A 16,597-nucleotide genomic window follows, 5' to 3' on the forward strand; every position below is an offset into this window, starting at 1 on the left:
GTGAAATCTGCTTAAGCTGCCTGAGAAGAAACAATCTCTCACCTAACCACAGTCCCCTGGCGTGTCTTCAGAATCAACAGGCACTTAGGAGATCCCCCCACCCCCCCATCCCACCCCCACACACACACTCTACCTGGAGACGGTCATTATGGGATGTCTAGCAGCAGGTAGCCAGGGCTGAGCCACCACCGCTAACTGAAGAGGGCTGCAGACGGTGGAGGGCAGTGGGCGAAGATATTGCTTTCTCCTCGCTGACCGAGCGGCCTCGTTTCTCCTTAGCTCCTTGGCCGGTCTCGGCTTAATGTGTGTTTGCGTTGTAACCTCGCCTTCTCTTTCCAGGAATATACTTCTCGATTTGATCATGATGGATGTGTGTGTGTTAAGGGTCGCGGTTGGAGAATGTTCCTTTTTCCAGGTTTCGGGCCCCGGCGTGCGTATTCAACGGGTTGGCGTGTCGCGTGTTTTGTCGTTCTGTCCTAAACGAGTCTTCACTAAGTACATACGAGTCTCCACCATGCAAAACATTCTCACTCAAAGTTCCAGGTATATTCAGTATAGACGTAATGATTATTGGTAGAAGCACTTGTGTACGCAGGTATATATGTGTGTTTGTGTGTGTGTGTGTGTGTGTGTGTGTGTGTGTGTGTAAGAGAGAAATTACAGGTATGGCTGTACTCACAAGTGTAAGTGTGTGTTTGTTTGTGTGTGTGTGTGTGTGTGTGTGTGTGTGAGAGAAATTACAGGTATGGCTGTACTCACAAGTGTAAGTGTGTGTGTTTGTGTGTGTGTGTGTGTGTGTGTGTGTGTGTGTGTACATTGAAGTGTGTGTCCGCAGGGCCCACCTGAGACTGCTGGAAGAGGACGGAGCGCTCGGGGTCGATGCCGCAGGCGAGCAGGCTGGCCGCCATGTCCAGGATGCCGTGCCGCAGCGCCGTGGGGTCCTGGGGCTGCGTGATGGCGTGCAGGTCCACGATGCTGTACAGCACCGACCCGAACACGCCCTGCAGCGACGCCCAGTTCTCCAGCGCGCCCAGGTAGTTGCCCAGGTGAGGCACACCTGTGGGCTGGATCCCAGAGAACACGCGACCGCCGGCAGAGGAGGAGGAGTCCTGTGGATGGAGAGAGAGAGAGTGAGAGAGAGTAAAAGAGTAAGTAAGTAAGTAAGTAAAATGTATTTATAAAGCACATTTACACACAGCATAAGCTGACCAAAGTGCTGTACAGTGAAAGACTAAAAAGGACACAAAATAATACAAAGTAATACAAAGAACATTTGCTAAAACATAGATAGTGAAATAATAACATTCAAGACAGGACAGGTATATGTGAAAGAGAGAGAGAGAGAGAGAGAAAGAGAAGGAGGGTTAGTGTGGGTGTGAGAAAAGAGATGGAAGACAAAGGGAGGGAGGAGGGAAAGAGGGATAGACAAAGGGAAAAAGAAAGAGAGATAAACAGTCTCAAACAATGACATGAGAAATGTGGGGCTTTCCCACTAAATATACAAAGAGACAGAGAGAGAGGGAACAAAAATAATCAGATGCAAGAGAAAAGCAACTGCTCAGAGGGGGAGAGAGAGAGAGAGAGAGAGAGAGAGAGAGAGAGAGAGAGAGAGAGGGAGAGGGAGGGAGCAGAGCAGAGGAGGAAAGAGGGAAGAAAGAGGGAAAAAGAGATCAGAGAACAAAGAAGGGAAAACAAATCAAAATGGGTGTAAAAGAATGTAATAAAAAAATAATAGAACGATTCCGCAAGAGAGAAAACAGCAAAGGGAGGGAGCAAGGAAGGAGGAAGGGAAAAGATCTGAGTATGCTTGGTGTGTGTGTGTGTGTGTGAGAGAGAGAGAGAGAGAGAAAGAATGAGTGAGCTTGTTTGTGTTTGTGTGTGTGTGTGTGTGTGTGTGTGTGTGTGTGTGTGTGTGTGAGAGAGAGTGACAGAGTGAGTGTGTGTGTGTGTGTGTGTGTGTGTGTCTAAAACACCTGCAGTTCTCCACACTGGCAGTTAGGAGGCGAGTGTGTCGGCAGCGGCGGACGCCAGTGTGGGTTTTACGGCTGTTATCAAACCGATAAATCCAGAGGCGAGCCTCACACTCCCGCAGTATCCTACAGGGTGAGAGAGCGACAGAGCGGAACCCCTTTCCGGCCAATAAAAACAGCCAAGGGCCCTTAGGCCAGCCAATGGGAGCCTTTTAAAAGCAGCCGAGTCGCGGGGGGAAACGGGCTCTCCACAGTAGCGAGAGGCTTTCCAGGCGTTTTGAAAATAAAGGGGGGGAGACTGGCTGCGCTATGGGAGCGACATTAAAAACACTTTAGCATCAGATACCAACGCACAACAAAGGCTTCGTTTCACTCAGAGTGGGGTGAGGAATTGCGCTCTCCTCCTTGAATAATAAAGACACAGAGGCAAAATGTACACACACACACACACACACACACACACACACGAACATGAACACACACACACACATGGTCAGATACGGACTGTAGTTGTTTGAGTCCCCGGGCAAATATTTGGTTTCGTTCGGGGCTGGCAGGCCCAGTTCTGGCATGCGGCTGTTCCACTGCGCTCTGGCTCAGGGTTCCGGTAATCCCGCTAGACCCTGGAACCGCTCCCATTCAGCTTGTTCTGGACCCCGGCCCGCAGCTACGCACCAGCAACGGGAGGAAGACGAGGAGGAGGAGGAGGAGGAGGAAGAGCATGGAGTGTAATAGCCCCTGCTGTATGCTTGGGGCCGTTTGGCGTTCCCAACGGCGGAAGGGGGAGCAGGTCTCGCTGCAGCCGTGTACCCCTGGCCCTGCAGCGACCAGCCATGTGCCACCGACATTTAAGCTAAATTCCTGAGGTTTGACTTGGGGCACTGAGCGGATAAGGGGGTGGGGGGGGGGTGTGGGGGCTCTTTACGACGGGAGTTTTTCTGATGACTGCCTGCTCTTATTTCAGCTGCAGCGGAAGAAGAAGAAAAAACCCACACACACACATAATGGCGCTGGACTGCGTCGATAGCGCATTATGGTTACAGGCCCACGGCCAGGGTAGCCACCGAACGGTCCGCGCATTTGCATGTAGTCCGTCAGAAGCGTCCGCCGGAGCATCCAGGGAGGATTATAATGGGCGTCTGGCGAAACCAATAACCGGCAATCAACACAAACACCATGACTGACGCTCATTCTCCCTCTCTCTCTCGCTCTCGGGGGGTGGTTCGGAAACTGATCTGGCATCAGTCTGTCTGCGGGCTCGGCCCGTGTTCCTGTCTCCCCTGGCGCTGGAGAGGCTGGTCCGGGGTCATTTACGAGGCGAGGCGGGGCGGGGCGGGGTCCCGACAGGGTAGGAAGGAACCGGGCACTTATGTCATTACCGCCAGTGAGTAATCACAGCCGACCGCCACCGGTTCAGCGGGTGGGGGGGCCCCTCTCACTCTATCCGAGGTGTCAGGAGTGATTTGGGGGTGTGCAGGGGCATTGGTGGTGCTGGTGCTGGTGGTGGTGGTGGTGGTGGTGGGTGGTGGAGGTGAAGGCGGCTGGTCTCTGGCTCATGTGTGTTCTCACCTCAAGGCTGACATGTCGAGTCCATGTTCCCCACCCCACACACACACACACACACACACACACACACACACGCTAGGCCCCGGGTCCCTCGGGAGCGTCATTAGCCATGCAGTAGACATGGTAATGGTGTCATTCAAGACAATCGCACCTCAGCTGAAAAGCTGCCAACGACAACCGCCAAGGAATAATCAGCGTATCACACCTCGCATCTACCGGGAGCCGTGTGTGTGTGTGTGTGTGTGTGTGTGTGTGTGTGTGTGTGTGGAGGGGGGGGGGGGGGGGTTGTTGGGGGGGTTACAAAATGTGGAGTGAAGTTTTTTTAATGGCTCAAGTTAAGGGGGGGCTGAAATTAAATAGGAGGCTTTACAGTAAAGCGAGGGAAATCATAACACACGCCTGACAGGCTGAGTGAAGCCCTCTTTTTTAAACGATGAATGATGTAGAGCGAATTAAAACATTAAAAAAAAACTAAACGAAACTTGACAGAACTGTAAGCATTAATGGCTACATTTCATAATGGTGATATTGAAGCAGAGCGGTTTTCATGTGCATGAAGATTCCTAAACGATGGAATAACTTAACACATACTGTAGGGTAGGATTGCATTTGCAAATCAAGGCCTTGCCAAAGCCTTGCCAAAACCTGAACACCACACCTTCTCAGTACAAACTATCCTTTCTGCAAAGGACTGATACGGTCAAGTTTACAGCCATTAAAGCAACACTACAGCACTTTTCCTCTGTGGCAGGCACATTATTTGTTTATCCAGCAAATGACGATGTCCACAGACAAGGTATAGTATGTTGCATGATATTGTGAAAGTATAATGTATTGCGACATCAAAGCGAGTCAAATTTGTAGTTTCTTATGTCTCATTCCATAGTGCGGTTATAGCCGATAAAGGGCTGCGAAGTGAATGCAGAAGTGCTGTTCACCCTGTTATGAGTTGATGAACCACTAAAATGATTTTGAAAACATTATTTTAAGGTACAAAAAAAACTCTTTAGTGTTGCTTTAAATTCAGCACTGTCTTAACGTCTGACTAGATCTACTAGATCTACGGTCTACTTGCAGCAACAACCATATCACTTTCTCCCACAAGATCTTAAAACATTTCTCATCTTTCAAAGATCTCAGCACAAGTGCAGAAAACTCATCCCCCCAACCACCACCAAACGTGTTTTGCTGTCCACACCGTACCTAAGTCTTCTCCATCATCTCCAAACAAATTGCTTTCCTCGACGGCACTATTCATTTTGTGTTCCACACATTTATACAGTACTTCAGAACTTCGCCCTGACTTCGCCTGTGATCAGCTTGCAAAAACCCGAGGCAGACGCAGAGATTGATTAACCAGGCCAGTCGTCGCCCTCTCGGTTTTAAAAAAAAGGAGAAACAAAAAAAGTTTCAGGCCAAACACGCCTGGTGCAAACACCACTACAAATCATGGCGTCTCGTACAGCATAAATAAAGAAAATCTTTTTCGCTCGGCGGCCTTGGCACAATAGCGCGGGTGGCTCGCGCCATGACAGACTCCTGACAAATGGCACTGGTGTTTGCTTGCGTTGTTGTTGCAACTAAACACAGGGGCTGGTGGTGCCCGCTGTGCCAAGAGCTCTTGGCCTCCGCCCAGTGGCTGCAGTGCATAAGCTCTCAGAATGAGAGGAATTTTGCAGGGAAATGCTGCAAACATTACCGTGGCGTCTGGTGTGGTACAATGCCAGATGTTGGAGTCCTGTTTGCACCAGGAGAGGTCTCTGTGTGTGTGTGTGTGTGTGTGATTTCTATGTAAATGTGCACATCAGGTACGCCTCATTTTTTAAAAATGATGCGTCTCCACGGAGGGCCAGATGAATACGTGTAATTGGTCAATTCACCGGGCCTCTGTGATGCGAGGAGTTACATTACTCTTCCCACCTCTCCCTCCCTCCCTCCTCCCCAACTCTCCTGGTACACATGTTCTGTTTTTCCTTTTCTTTTCACTCCATTTCTCTTTCTCTCCATTTACATCTCTCCCCATCCATTCACCTAGTTCTCTTTCTATCTCCCTTATTTCTCCCTCCCTCCCTCGTCCTCTCTCTCTCTCTCTCTCTCTCATGCACCCCTTTCTCTGCCCCCATCTCCCCTCCTCCCTTCACCCATTCTTCTTTCCCTCTCTTATTTCTCCCTCACTCTCTCTCCTTTCTCTGCCCTCCATCTCCCCCCCTCTCCCCTTCACCCATTTCTCTCTCCCTCTCTCCTTCATCCCCCCTTCACCCATTCTTCTTTCCCTCTCTTATTTCTCCCTCACTCTCTCTCCTTTCTCTGCCCTCCATCTCCCCCCTCTCCCCTTCACCCATTTCTCTCTCCCTCTCTCCTTCACCCCCTCCACCCTGCTTGATGACACACAGCAGGAGTGGTAACTTTGGGTGTTCGCTCCTCATATATAAAACTGACAAGCGCAACGCTGTTGTACCGCTGAACAGGCAAGGTGGCGAAAGGTTCCTTCATCTGCATCTGGCAGATGGCATATACATTATCCAGCAAGAGTGTGAGTGTGAGTGTGAGTGTGTGTGTGTGTGTGTGTGTGTGTGTGTGTGTGTGTGATAAGAACACCAACAGCTCAAAGGGTTACATACACTTCGAACCCATGTTTTCACACTCGTGTACATACTTTTGGGATGGGGACTCTAAGCCCACTACACGTGTATGTGTATCGGGGAGAACAAGATGGAGAGTGTATTTGCCAAGATGGTGTGCGTGTGTGTGCATATGTGTGTGCGCGGGAATGTGTGAGAGATGCTGAGTGTTAGTTCACACTGGTATCTATTTCAGAGCTACTCAGGTTTATCCATGACCCTCTTTTGAGTGTGTGTGTGTGTGTGTGTGTGTGTGTGTGTGTGTATGAATGAGTGTGAGTTTGAACTATGGTGCACACGGGCCAATATCTTCAATGAAATGCAATGTAAGTATCTTTCCCTCCTCCTCTTTATGTTGATATCTCCTCATACATCTGTGTGTGTGTGTGTGTGTGTGTGTGTGTGTGTGTGTGTGTGTGTGACTGACTGACCGAGTTACAGAAATCTGATAAAAAGGACTGCTTGGCCTAGTGTCTGTGTGTATGTATGTTAGTGCAAGTGACCACCGGATTTGGTACGTAGCAGGGTGTGGTTTAATAAAAAGCAGTCTGTGTGTGTGTGTGTGTGTGTGTGTGTGTGTGTGTGTGTGTGTGTGTGTGTGTGTCTTTCCTTTACATCCCGGGGCCATCCCGGAGCCTCCCATGGCTCTGGTCTCCGGTCCGGGTCCCATCCCACGGAAAGCTGAGCGTGGAAAAACAGACTCAGCTCTCCCGGCCGAGCGGAGCGGAGCGGGACAATAATGCTATTACTCGGCCAACGCACCGCCCCCATTAGGCAGACAAACAGTCCCGTCTTCGATTGGACCTGATTGGGTTAGCTACGAAAACAGAGGAATGTTTTCTCTTTATGTGTAATAATATTACCCCCTTTTTCCACGTTCCAAAGAGGGGCAGAGATTCCAGGGAAGAACAGCGGAGCGGAGCAGAGCGGAGCGGAGTGGAGCGGTTCGTTCACCGGGCTTTTTTCGGTGACAACGTGAGGGGCGGAGGATTGAGGATTGAGACGACGTGTGTTCACTGCTTAGGTTTACGGCATTTATTTGCGAGCGACGCTGTCAAACTAGCGGCTAGAACACAAACACACACACACACTAAAATAATCATGCCTCGTACGAAGGGGAGTAAGAATGGGACATTTGTACCAGTGTGGTCGGCAAGTCAGACGCCCACCGGCCCATGAGGCTGGGTCAAAGCGAGATGACCCGTCACGGCTAAACCATGTTAAATACACAACCGACGGTTGCAAATAAGAGTGGTCAAAATAAGTAAAGGTTGAATTTTCAAAAAAGGTAGGCTAAAAAAGTAAATAAATAAAAACACGACAGCATTGTTATTCTATTCTATTGTCTATTTGATATATAACACTGACAATAATGTTATTCAAGACTATGATATTTTCTATGCAAATCATTGAGCACAAATAAATCGATAAAAACAGCCAAAAGGGGTTTTAGGCACTCCGTCTGTGTGTCTTGTCTAACAACGCCCCTTGGCTGTTCTAAAATCAGTGCAAACAACAGCCTCTCGGGGCTTGTTGCTTAAGTTGATCACATATGTACAGTGAGGAGAAAATGTATTTGATACCATGCTAAAGTTGCCTAAAAAGAGGAATATAAAATCATCATTTGACAATTGATCTTAATTTCTTAATTCAAAAACTGAGTAAAAATAAAACCGCTAAGTACCCCAATTTTCTTTGTGATCGAAGAATGTTTCGTAAATAAATAAATGTTCTTCCTAAATGCTAGGGGGAAGGAAGTATTTGACCCCCAATGTAACCATATGGGAATTTAACACATAGGGTTAACATAGGGGCAGGCACATTTTTATTTTTTAAGGCCAGCTATTTCATGGATTCAGGATATTGTGCATCCTGATAAAGTTCCCTTGGCCGTTTGAATTAAAATAGCCCCACATCATTATACACCTTTCACCATAACTAGAGATTGCCATGGTGCTTTTTCCAGTAGGCCTATTAGCCTGTTTGATGCTCATTGAGCTCAATGCAAATCAAACAGGCTAATAGGCCTACTGGAAAAAGCACCATGCCAATCTCTAGCTATGGTCAAGGGAATGTGATGATGTGGGGCTATTTTAATTCCAAAGGCCAAGGGAAATTTATCGGGATGCATAATATCCTAGATCCATGAAATAGCTGGCCTTTAAAAATAAAAATCTGCCTGCCCCTATGTGTTAAATTCCCATAGGGTTACATAGGGGGTCAAATACTTCCTTCCCCTAGCATTTAAGGAAAACATTTATCTATTTACGATACATTCTTCAATCACAAAGAAAATTGGTGTCCTTGGCGGTTTGATTTTTACTCATTTTTTGAATTAAGGCATTAAGATCAATTGTCAAATGATGATTTTATATTCCTGTTTTAGCATTGTATCAAATACATGTGCTCCTCACTGTACATGTCAATCAATTACAGTCATTAATATCGTTCTAACCAAGAACACCATGACATATCGTGATAACTTTGAGTCTACACCGCTCATCCACACACACAAGAGCTGGCACCCGATCCATCTTCTCTGGGGCGTGGCGGCCTCTGACCAGAGCTTGGCCAACGCTAGTTTTGCCGTCGCACAGGAGGACAGGAGGTCTGCCTGTCCGGAGTCATGTGCGCACAGAGCGAGGATTCAACCGTGGCAGCGCAGTGTGGTGTACTGGTGTAGCGTGGGCGGAGGAGAAAATACACACACACACACACACACACACACACACGAGATGAGGACAGCGGCCAATCAGACGTGCTGCTGACCGAGCAAACAGAGGCACGTCTATTCCTGGGCCGGCCTCTCATACATCAAACCAGGAGAGTCTCCTTCAAGCCTCGCGCTCAGAGCAAACACTTGCCAGCGGGTGCCAAAGACGTCCTCCATCCTCCCCCTCCATCCACCCTCCCCGACATGCCCCCTCCCCAAAAACACACACACACACACACCCCACACACCCCTCCGACCACTCAAAGTGCCCATATCAGCATCGGTAACCGCACTGAGGCGCCTGTTTCAACACGTCAGACGCCCCCCCCCCAGCCTCTGAGGAAGACTCCGGGGGTCTCAGCGGAGAGCTGTGGCCCGGTACAAGCAGAAGGGAGAAGGACTCCGCCCGCCCCCCCTGCTGGGGCTCTCTCCCACCAAGTAGATATGTATACCAGGGCACGCTGTTATGAGCAGCCTCCACCTATTCAACATCCAACCTACGCGTTTTGTTAAGGCAAACAAGGAATTTACTTACTTGGGTGTACAGTCTCTGTGTACAGTCTATTTCTCTTATTCTCTCCAGTCTCTCTCTCTCTCCATGACCTTTCTCTCTCCATAGCTGTTCTCACTCCCCAACTACTCTTCCTTTCTTTTTTGAACTCTCTCTCTCCCAAATCTTCTTCTTTGCTCCTCTCGACAGGCCTGTTTAAGAGGCGAGTCTGCAGAGGCACGCTTCAGTGAGGTATCGAGCAGGAAATTGTGTTTGGTGTACCCCCCCCCCCCCCCCCCCCCCTTCAGTGGGTGACGGGGCGACAGGGCGATGGGGGAGTCCGTGTTTGGCCGCGTGGTTAACACGCGCCCAGCTTGAAACAAAAAGCTGAAATGACCTCAAATCAAAACAAGACTGGCAGAGACTGAAATGGGAGAATTCAGAGAGGACAGGACATGGCTTTTACAGAGGGAGAAAGAGAGAACTAAATATGGAAAGAAAGAGAGAAAGAAGGAGAATGCATGAGTAGTACAAAAAGAAATCAGATTGGGAACACAGGAATGAAGGAGCAGAATGTGAAACACAGTGTGGCAGTGTGTGTGTGTGTGTGTGTGTGTGTGTGTGTGTGTGTGTGTGTGTTTGTGTGTGTTTCTGCGTGTGCAAAGTGTCCACAAGTATCTGTGTGTGTCTGAGCTAGAGAGAATGAGAGAGTATGTGGCTGTAAATGTCAGAAAAGAGAGACAGAGTGTGTGTGTCTGTGTCTGTGTGTGTGTGTGTGAGAGAGAGAGAGAGAGAGAGAGAGAGAGAGAGAGACAGTGTGTGTGTGTGTGTGTATTTGGGGGGGGGGGGTGGGGGGGTGGGGGGGTCACAGAGGAGGTGGCAGGGGTCCGCAGTCCGGCGCGTTTGATTAAATCTGCGGTTGACGTCTTGGACAGGTGAGATTGATGAGGTTCCTCCGCGCTTCCCACTGTGCTGCGGGCCGCGGTGGGGGCGTCGGCGGGGAGGGAACAGAAACGGCGCAGTGTGGAGAGCCAGGACTCGGGGCCCTCGCACTCCGCAGGGGTCCCTCGGCCTGATTAATGGGACTGGAGGCCCTCCGCAAAAAAAAAAAAAATGTAAAAAAAAAATGAAAAGAAGAAGGGAAAAAAAAAAAAAAAAAAACAGCAATCCCAGCAGAAAAAGGGCCCGGACGAGCGAGTGAGCGGCGTCCAAAAATAACCAGGACAGCACCCCCACCCGCTCAACCACCTCGCCCCGGTGCCATACAGGCCCAGTTGGCTCCGGCTCGGGCCTCCTCCGACACACAGCGTCCTGGAGCTGGGCTGTTTATCTGGGACGAGGCTATCTGAGCGCACAACGCTGCACCAACGCTGCACCAACGCTGCGGCAGCTGGTCTGCCTTTACAGACCACCACTAAGGCAACTGAGATTAGGCCTACATGTTGTAATCGAAAAAGTATTCCATTGAAATATTTAGAGATGCACCGATCGACCGGCCGCCGATTGGAATCGGCCGATTTTCACGTGATCGGCCACGACCGGCGACCGGCCGGTCAGTCTGAGACATGCCGATTTTATGCCGGTCAAATGCACTCGCACGTACTTGTAACAACATCACACTCACACAGCTGAGTTTGCAAAGTTTGATGAAGCTAGGCCAACAGTCAGGGCTGGATAAAGCGCTAATACTGAGTTTTTCTATGCAGCGAACGCTGTGCTTTGCCATATTGCGTGGAATTTACTATACTAAGCTGTCACTTCAGGTTACAGCGCTCATCAAAGCCCGTCCTTGCCGCTAATTGCGTGCCCACAGCTGAACCACAAGCGCTATCAATAAGCAGCGACATAGCACGGCAGGAATAAACATAGTTTTGCTTCGGTTTGCCAACTTATCATGTATTCTTTCACACTACTACAACAACTAAGTCCGATTTACACATTTAGAGGTTTATTTCAGTACCTTTTGTCTGATCACGCCTGTATATTTCTTCTAAATTCGCCAAAAGTTAGCATTCTAACGTGTCATAAACTACCGCGACCGTGATACAAAACATATCATGCGTGGTGTCGTTGGAAAGCTCCTGCATGACGTTATGCCATCCAAATATGGACACTTCCTTAGTATCCGCAAGCAATCGTGAAAGTTCAAAGAAGAGTGTGGACTGAGAATGTAAGTCATTTGCTGTGTTTCAAGGCTTCTCAAAATTATTTTTTTTTTGTTGTCATTTTCCAACATCTCAGCCTATGTAGCACTAACTTCAGTTATCAGTATTCTGACGATATTTACAGTTGGATATTGCATATGGATGTGAGAAGAAAAGAAATAGTGTTCCTAGTGCATTTCTACATGTGTGAAATGAATGTCCCACACTGGGATTACTGCAGCTGAAGAAGACTTGAAGAAGAATCTGTCTATTCACATTTTTCTACCAGCCATTGATAAGTTGATTACATTTCTAACATGTTGTATTAAAAAAAATATAGGCTAGAAAATAACTCTTTGTTTGTGCTGTAAAGTGGTTAGAAGAAATTAAATCGGAATCGGCTAAAATCGGTATCGGCCGGTCAAACTCGATGAAAAATCGGAAATCGGAATCGGCCAAAAACTTGCAATCGGTGCATCTCTAGAAATATTCCATCTTAAGTACCCAAAGCTATACAGCAAGTCAGACAAATGTCAACTGGACTGGACATGGGTCAACTTAAATTCTTCGGCTGTACTTAGTATCTTAATATTCAGATATTCCTTAAGTCAACCATTTAATAACAGACATGAGTCCTTTTTCTGGTCTCCCTTCAGACGAAAAAACCAGGATGAGGTAGTAAGCGACTAATAACATGGCATAAACATAAAACTCACAACGAAGCAGAAATAACCTGCACACACCTCATAAATTTATCAATCTATAATTATGGTAGCACTCAGGGGCTGTGCTGGCCAAAAGTCTCTCTCTCTCTCTCTCTCCCTCTCTCTCTCTCTCCCCTTCTTAAAGTTCTCTTGCTCCGTCTCTTTCTAACCGGTCCAGTAATTTCCTCTGTGCTTTGGATCAAGCACTGACTTGACTTGAGCCCAGCCCAAGAGCGTGACACCAGATACGTTTGACGTTTTAATTAAAAAACGTCAAGGGCTGTCTCGCCGCCAAAACCTCAGGCCTTGCCTTGCATGAAGTCAACCCCGAACGAGGACGTGACTCAAACTACATCACAGTTGAGCAAGCAGCGGCAGACTAGACTACTCAGGACATTGACTCACACAATCCAATAATTATAACACATATTTCACCCACTTTTAAACTTTCTTCTATATTTTCACTTATTTTTTAAACGTCAAGAGCAGTGAAGATTTGCGAGCGATTCATCGTATCCCCCAAACCCTTCGTCATGATAATCCATTTAAATCCCATGCACAGGCACTGGTGTGAACAGAAGGGCCTACATGACAACTAAAAATAAATAGTGTCATCAATTAATGTAATCAAACTAGACCTCATGTTTTCCTCCTCTCCTCTCCACTTCCCTTCCACAAGCGGCTCGGGGGACTGCGTTAATGGTTTTAGCCGACACCGCGCACCAGAGCGATTCTGGGCCTGAGGAGAAATCAGGAGTGACTTCCTCTTCCTGAAGGCCCCGAGCTGAAATGACTGATATTAGCCATTAAGACCACAGGCGATTAAGGAGCAGATGGGGAACGCCATGTTTTATAACAGTCAGGGGCTTCTTCCCCCATGGCTTCCTGCTATCCCACAATGCAACAGTCCTTGGAATGAAAAGAACATCCATGTGGGGTTATTTGCGACTGTCCACTTCATATATTTCTCAAACAAACAGTCAAGAACGTTATTTACATAAAATATTAGTCTATGTTTAAAAACATTAGTTGAACATTAATACAGCAAAAAGGACAGCTGAAGTCCAAGTCAGGTTATAAATCTGCCTACATTCACTTTAATCACAAGTGAGTTGGCAACGTGAACGATAACACCATAATTCATCTTAAGTACTTGTGGGCTGCTGAAACTAGCTTAGGATGTTTTTCCCATCTCCAACGAAGTGAAGGTCACTTGCTGCGCGACGCAATCCTTCATATGCCTTCAGATATTTTTGCAAACAGCGGGGTAAGGCAGTGAATTGCAATTAGGCCTACATTTTTAATATCCTTCAAATGTTTTTGGCGTAATACTCTCCATCGAAGGAAGGAGATGTGGGTCACAGATCATTTCTACATTATTCTACATGTTTTAGTGACTTTTCACACTGTTTTAGCAATCCACGTCGCCTTGACGCACATCGCACCTCTGGGCATTGTAAGAATGCCGGCCATGACTGCACATTTGGAGAAAATTAAAACAAATGAAAACCAACACTTCATTTCTGATGTTATTTCTGGTAATGAAGCACTGCTGCGATGCTTCGCCTCAGTCGCCAGTCAGCTCCAAGCGGGCATGCCCTCCCGCCTCGCGGCACACCTCCGCGGAGTCTCCCGGGAACAACCGTTTTAACCAAACACAGACGGGCCGCCGGGGTAAGTGCGCACATTCCGCCAAATTTCGGCGCACCAACAATCCCACCGCGCAAAGCAGGTCGTCCATCAAACCAGTGGTGGCGTGAGTGAGGCATTAACCTGTAAGTGTATTAGAGCTACGAACAACACTGCAATTGGGGTCATTGTTGTAACGCGGCGCAGTCACCGATAGTTATGTGCGTACAGGGACTCATTGTTGGATGTTAACACTCCATTAACATCTCGAGGCCATACAATGTCTAATAGTATGAATATAAAATATAAGAATGTGGCCCGACCCAGAACAGTTCAACATTAGGCTTACCTTTCTTTCGGTATTGTAGGCTAATGTCTGATGTGGCATAGACAAGAATATAGCCTTGAGATAAGCTAAAGGGAATAGGAGAAAACTAAAACCATGCGTCATTGCTGAGCTCTGCTGAAAAAAAACTATGGAATAGTATTTAGGGTTTCAAGAGCTTCAATGTCTAATCTGGATAGGTTGTTTCGATGTACCGGTGTAGGCTACATAATTTGGTAAGTAGCCGGTAGCCTAATCTCTACAAAACAAAATATGCTTCCTCCTTTTAACACATAATGACGTGAACGCCTTGCATTGCAAAGCACTGCCTTGCAAAAGTGAGGAGTCACTGGCAGTAGGCTCCGAAAGTCCATAACATGTCAATAACACGTAGAATAAGTAGGCTATGCTGTCTTTTAAAAGAGGGATTGTAGTAACACGATCAGACCTGGTCTCCAGTGGTAACGTTAATATTTATTCATTGATGTTGCATAGTCGACACGTTTTACAGATCTCTCCCCATGACAAACCACGTACAAAAAGGTCTAACGTTATCGATGCATGCGGAAGAAGTCGCCTTGTCGCGTTTGACCATGCAGAAAACAAGAACAGGTTCATTCAGCAAGGTTACATTGACCATTCATATTTAACAGTCAGGAAATTAGGAATGGCCAAGTCATTAAATACGGTCCTTTCGTTATATTGAATTTCTGCATCAATGCTGTGAACACACGCATACGACCGATGGGGTTTGTTGTTACAGCTACTTATTACAGCGATTCTCTGCATAAAGGTGAACTTCCCGAAATTGTTATCCTTGCTAGGATGATGTGTAGGTCTGTTGCATCACGTTAACGATATAGCGTTACAGGAAAATGTATGCGACGGCTGGCAAATTACAAAACAAATTGTGTTTTGCAAGAGGAAAACCAATTACCTTAGAATTTACATTGCTTCCAGCGCAGAGAAATCGTTTCGGTGTATTAGTTTTGAGAATGAATCGGAAGAGAGACTTCACGTTACTCCTACAGGGGAGCGCCATCTTGGTACCGTAAAACCATAGTAGGCTACGGTAGCTCAGTGGGGCCACACTGTTCCGTGATGTGCATACTATTACCGTAATACAACATTAGAGGCTTACCTTTATTCTGCAAAACAGAACAATAACACTCTTCAACAGATAATGCGTACCAGTGATAATAAAAAGTAGAACTAAATAATAAAATGTAATTTGATACAACACAAAAATATTACAATGCAATCATTGTTTTGAAAATTGCCATTTGTAGCCTACAATTTGCACCCCAAATCAATTATTGTTGTTTCTTTTTCACTTTACTACTAGTTGTATTGCTGGGTTGATTAATCCCTATTTGATTATCAACTGATTGAATTGAGAGCTCAGTGCAAGTGAAAGGATAATCTGTTCAGTTGTGTGGGCCAGGTCAGCAGTTAGACTCTCCCGAAGGCTTAGGTTTGGCACCTCTCATCATCAAACCCCGTATATTGCTGCTCGAAACACACACACACACACACACACACACACACACACACACACACACACACACACACACACACACACACACACACAGAAATGTGCCCACACACACACACACAAACTACCCATACGCTAGTCATATACACTTACTGTATATGCACCACAGACATATACACTCCACATATAGGCACATGTACACATACACATAAGCACACTATAGTCCTACACACATCACCTGAGACCTGTGTCTAATTGGGCAGTGTTGTGTCTGGGGCATTCGTCGCCCTGAGCTGCTGCATGGTTGAACGCCTAACACCTCCCTCCAGAGCCGTGCGTATGATTATCTGATTATGCAGTCAGAGGTGGGATTGTGTTACACATGCTCCAAGGGCACAAACAGTCCTCAGAGGCTGACTAAGTTCAGATCCTGTCTCTCTCTCTCTCTCTTACTCTCTCTCTCCCTTTCTCTCCTTTCTCCCTCTCGATTCCTTCTCCCCCTCGCTTTCTCTCTAACTCTATCTCACACACACCACACACAGACACACACACACACAGACACACACACACACACACCCCTTAAGCAGACATCTGCTCCTCGTTTCTCCCACCTTTGCATCTGGTTGCATTTGGCAGCCACCACTGCGTCAAAATACCGTTTCATATTCATTATTATCTCCCTACCTGCAGGCACTATGTGCCGTCACACATGAAAACCTGCCGTATGGTTTTCCTTCCCACTCACTCACTTGTTCTCTCTTTCTTTCTCTCTCTCTCTTTCTCTGTGTGTGTGTGTGTGTGTGTGTGTGTGTCTCTTACTTTCTCACTCTTTTTGTTTTTCTTCTCCCCTCTTTTTTTCTCCATGTTTCTCGCTGTTTGTCTGCCGTACCGTCTTACTTAATGTTCTGCTTCTCACTCGCACACTCATGCACATGCTGAT

At 47.1% G+C, this 16,597-nt stretch overlaps 1 protein-coding gene across 1 annotated transcript in view; it reads right to left on the reverse strand.

The window, feature by feature from the left end:
* wars2 (tryptophanyl tRNA synthetase 2, mitochondrial) overlaps positions 1-15,218 on the reverse strand; it is a 23,232-nt gene extending 8,014 nt beyond the window's left edge. The window contains exons 1-2 of the mRNA XM_062534463.1: positions 15,100-15,218; positions 843-1,109 (exon numbers count right to left, since the gene is read on the reverse strand). Coding sequence (XP_062390447.1) covers positions 843-1,109; positions 15,100-15,204 — 372 coding nt within the window. The 5' untranslated portion in view covers positions 15,205-15,218. The remainder of the gene's footprint in view (positions 1-842; positions 1,110-15,099) is intronic.
* Positions 15,219-16,597: the final 1,379 nt, after the last annotated feature.

Source organism: Sardina pilchardus, chromosome 4, assembly GCF_963854185.1.
Source record: "Sardina pilchardus chromosome 4, fSarPil1.1, whole genome shotgun sequence".
Lineage (NCBI taxonomy): Eukaryota > Metazoa > Chordata > Actinopteri > Clupeiformes > Clupeidae > Sardina > Sardina pilchardus.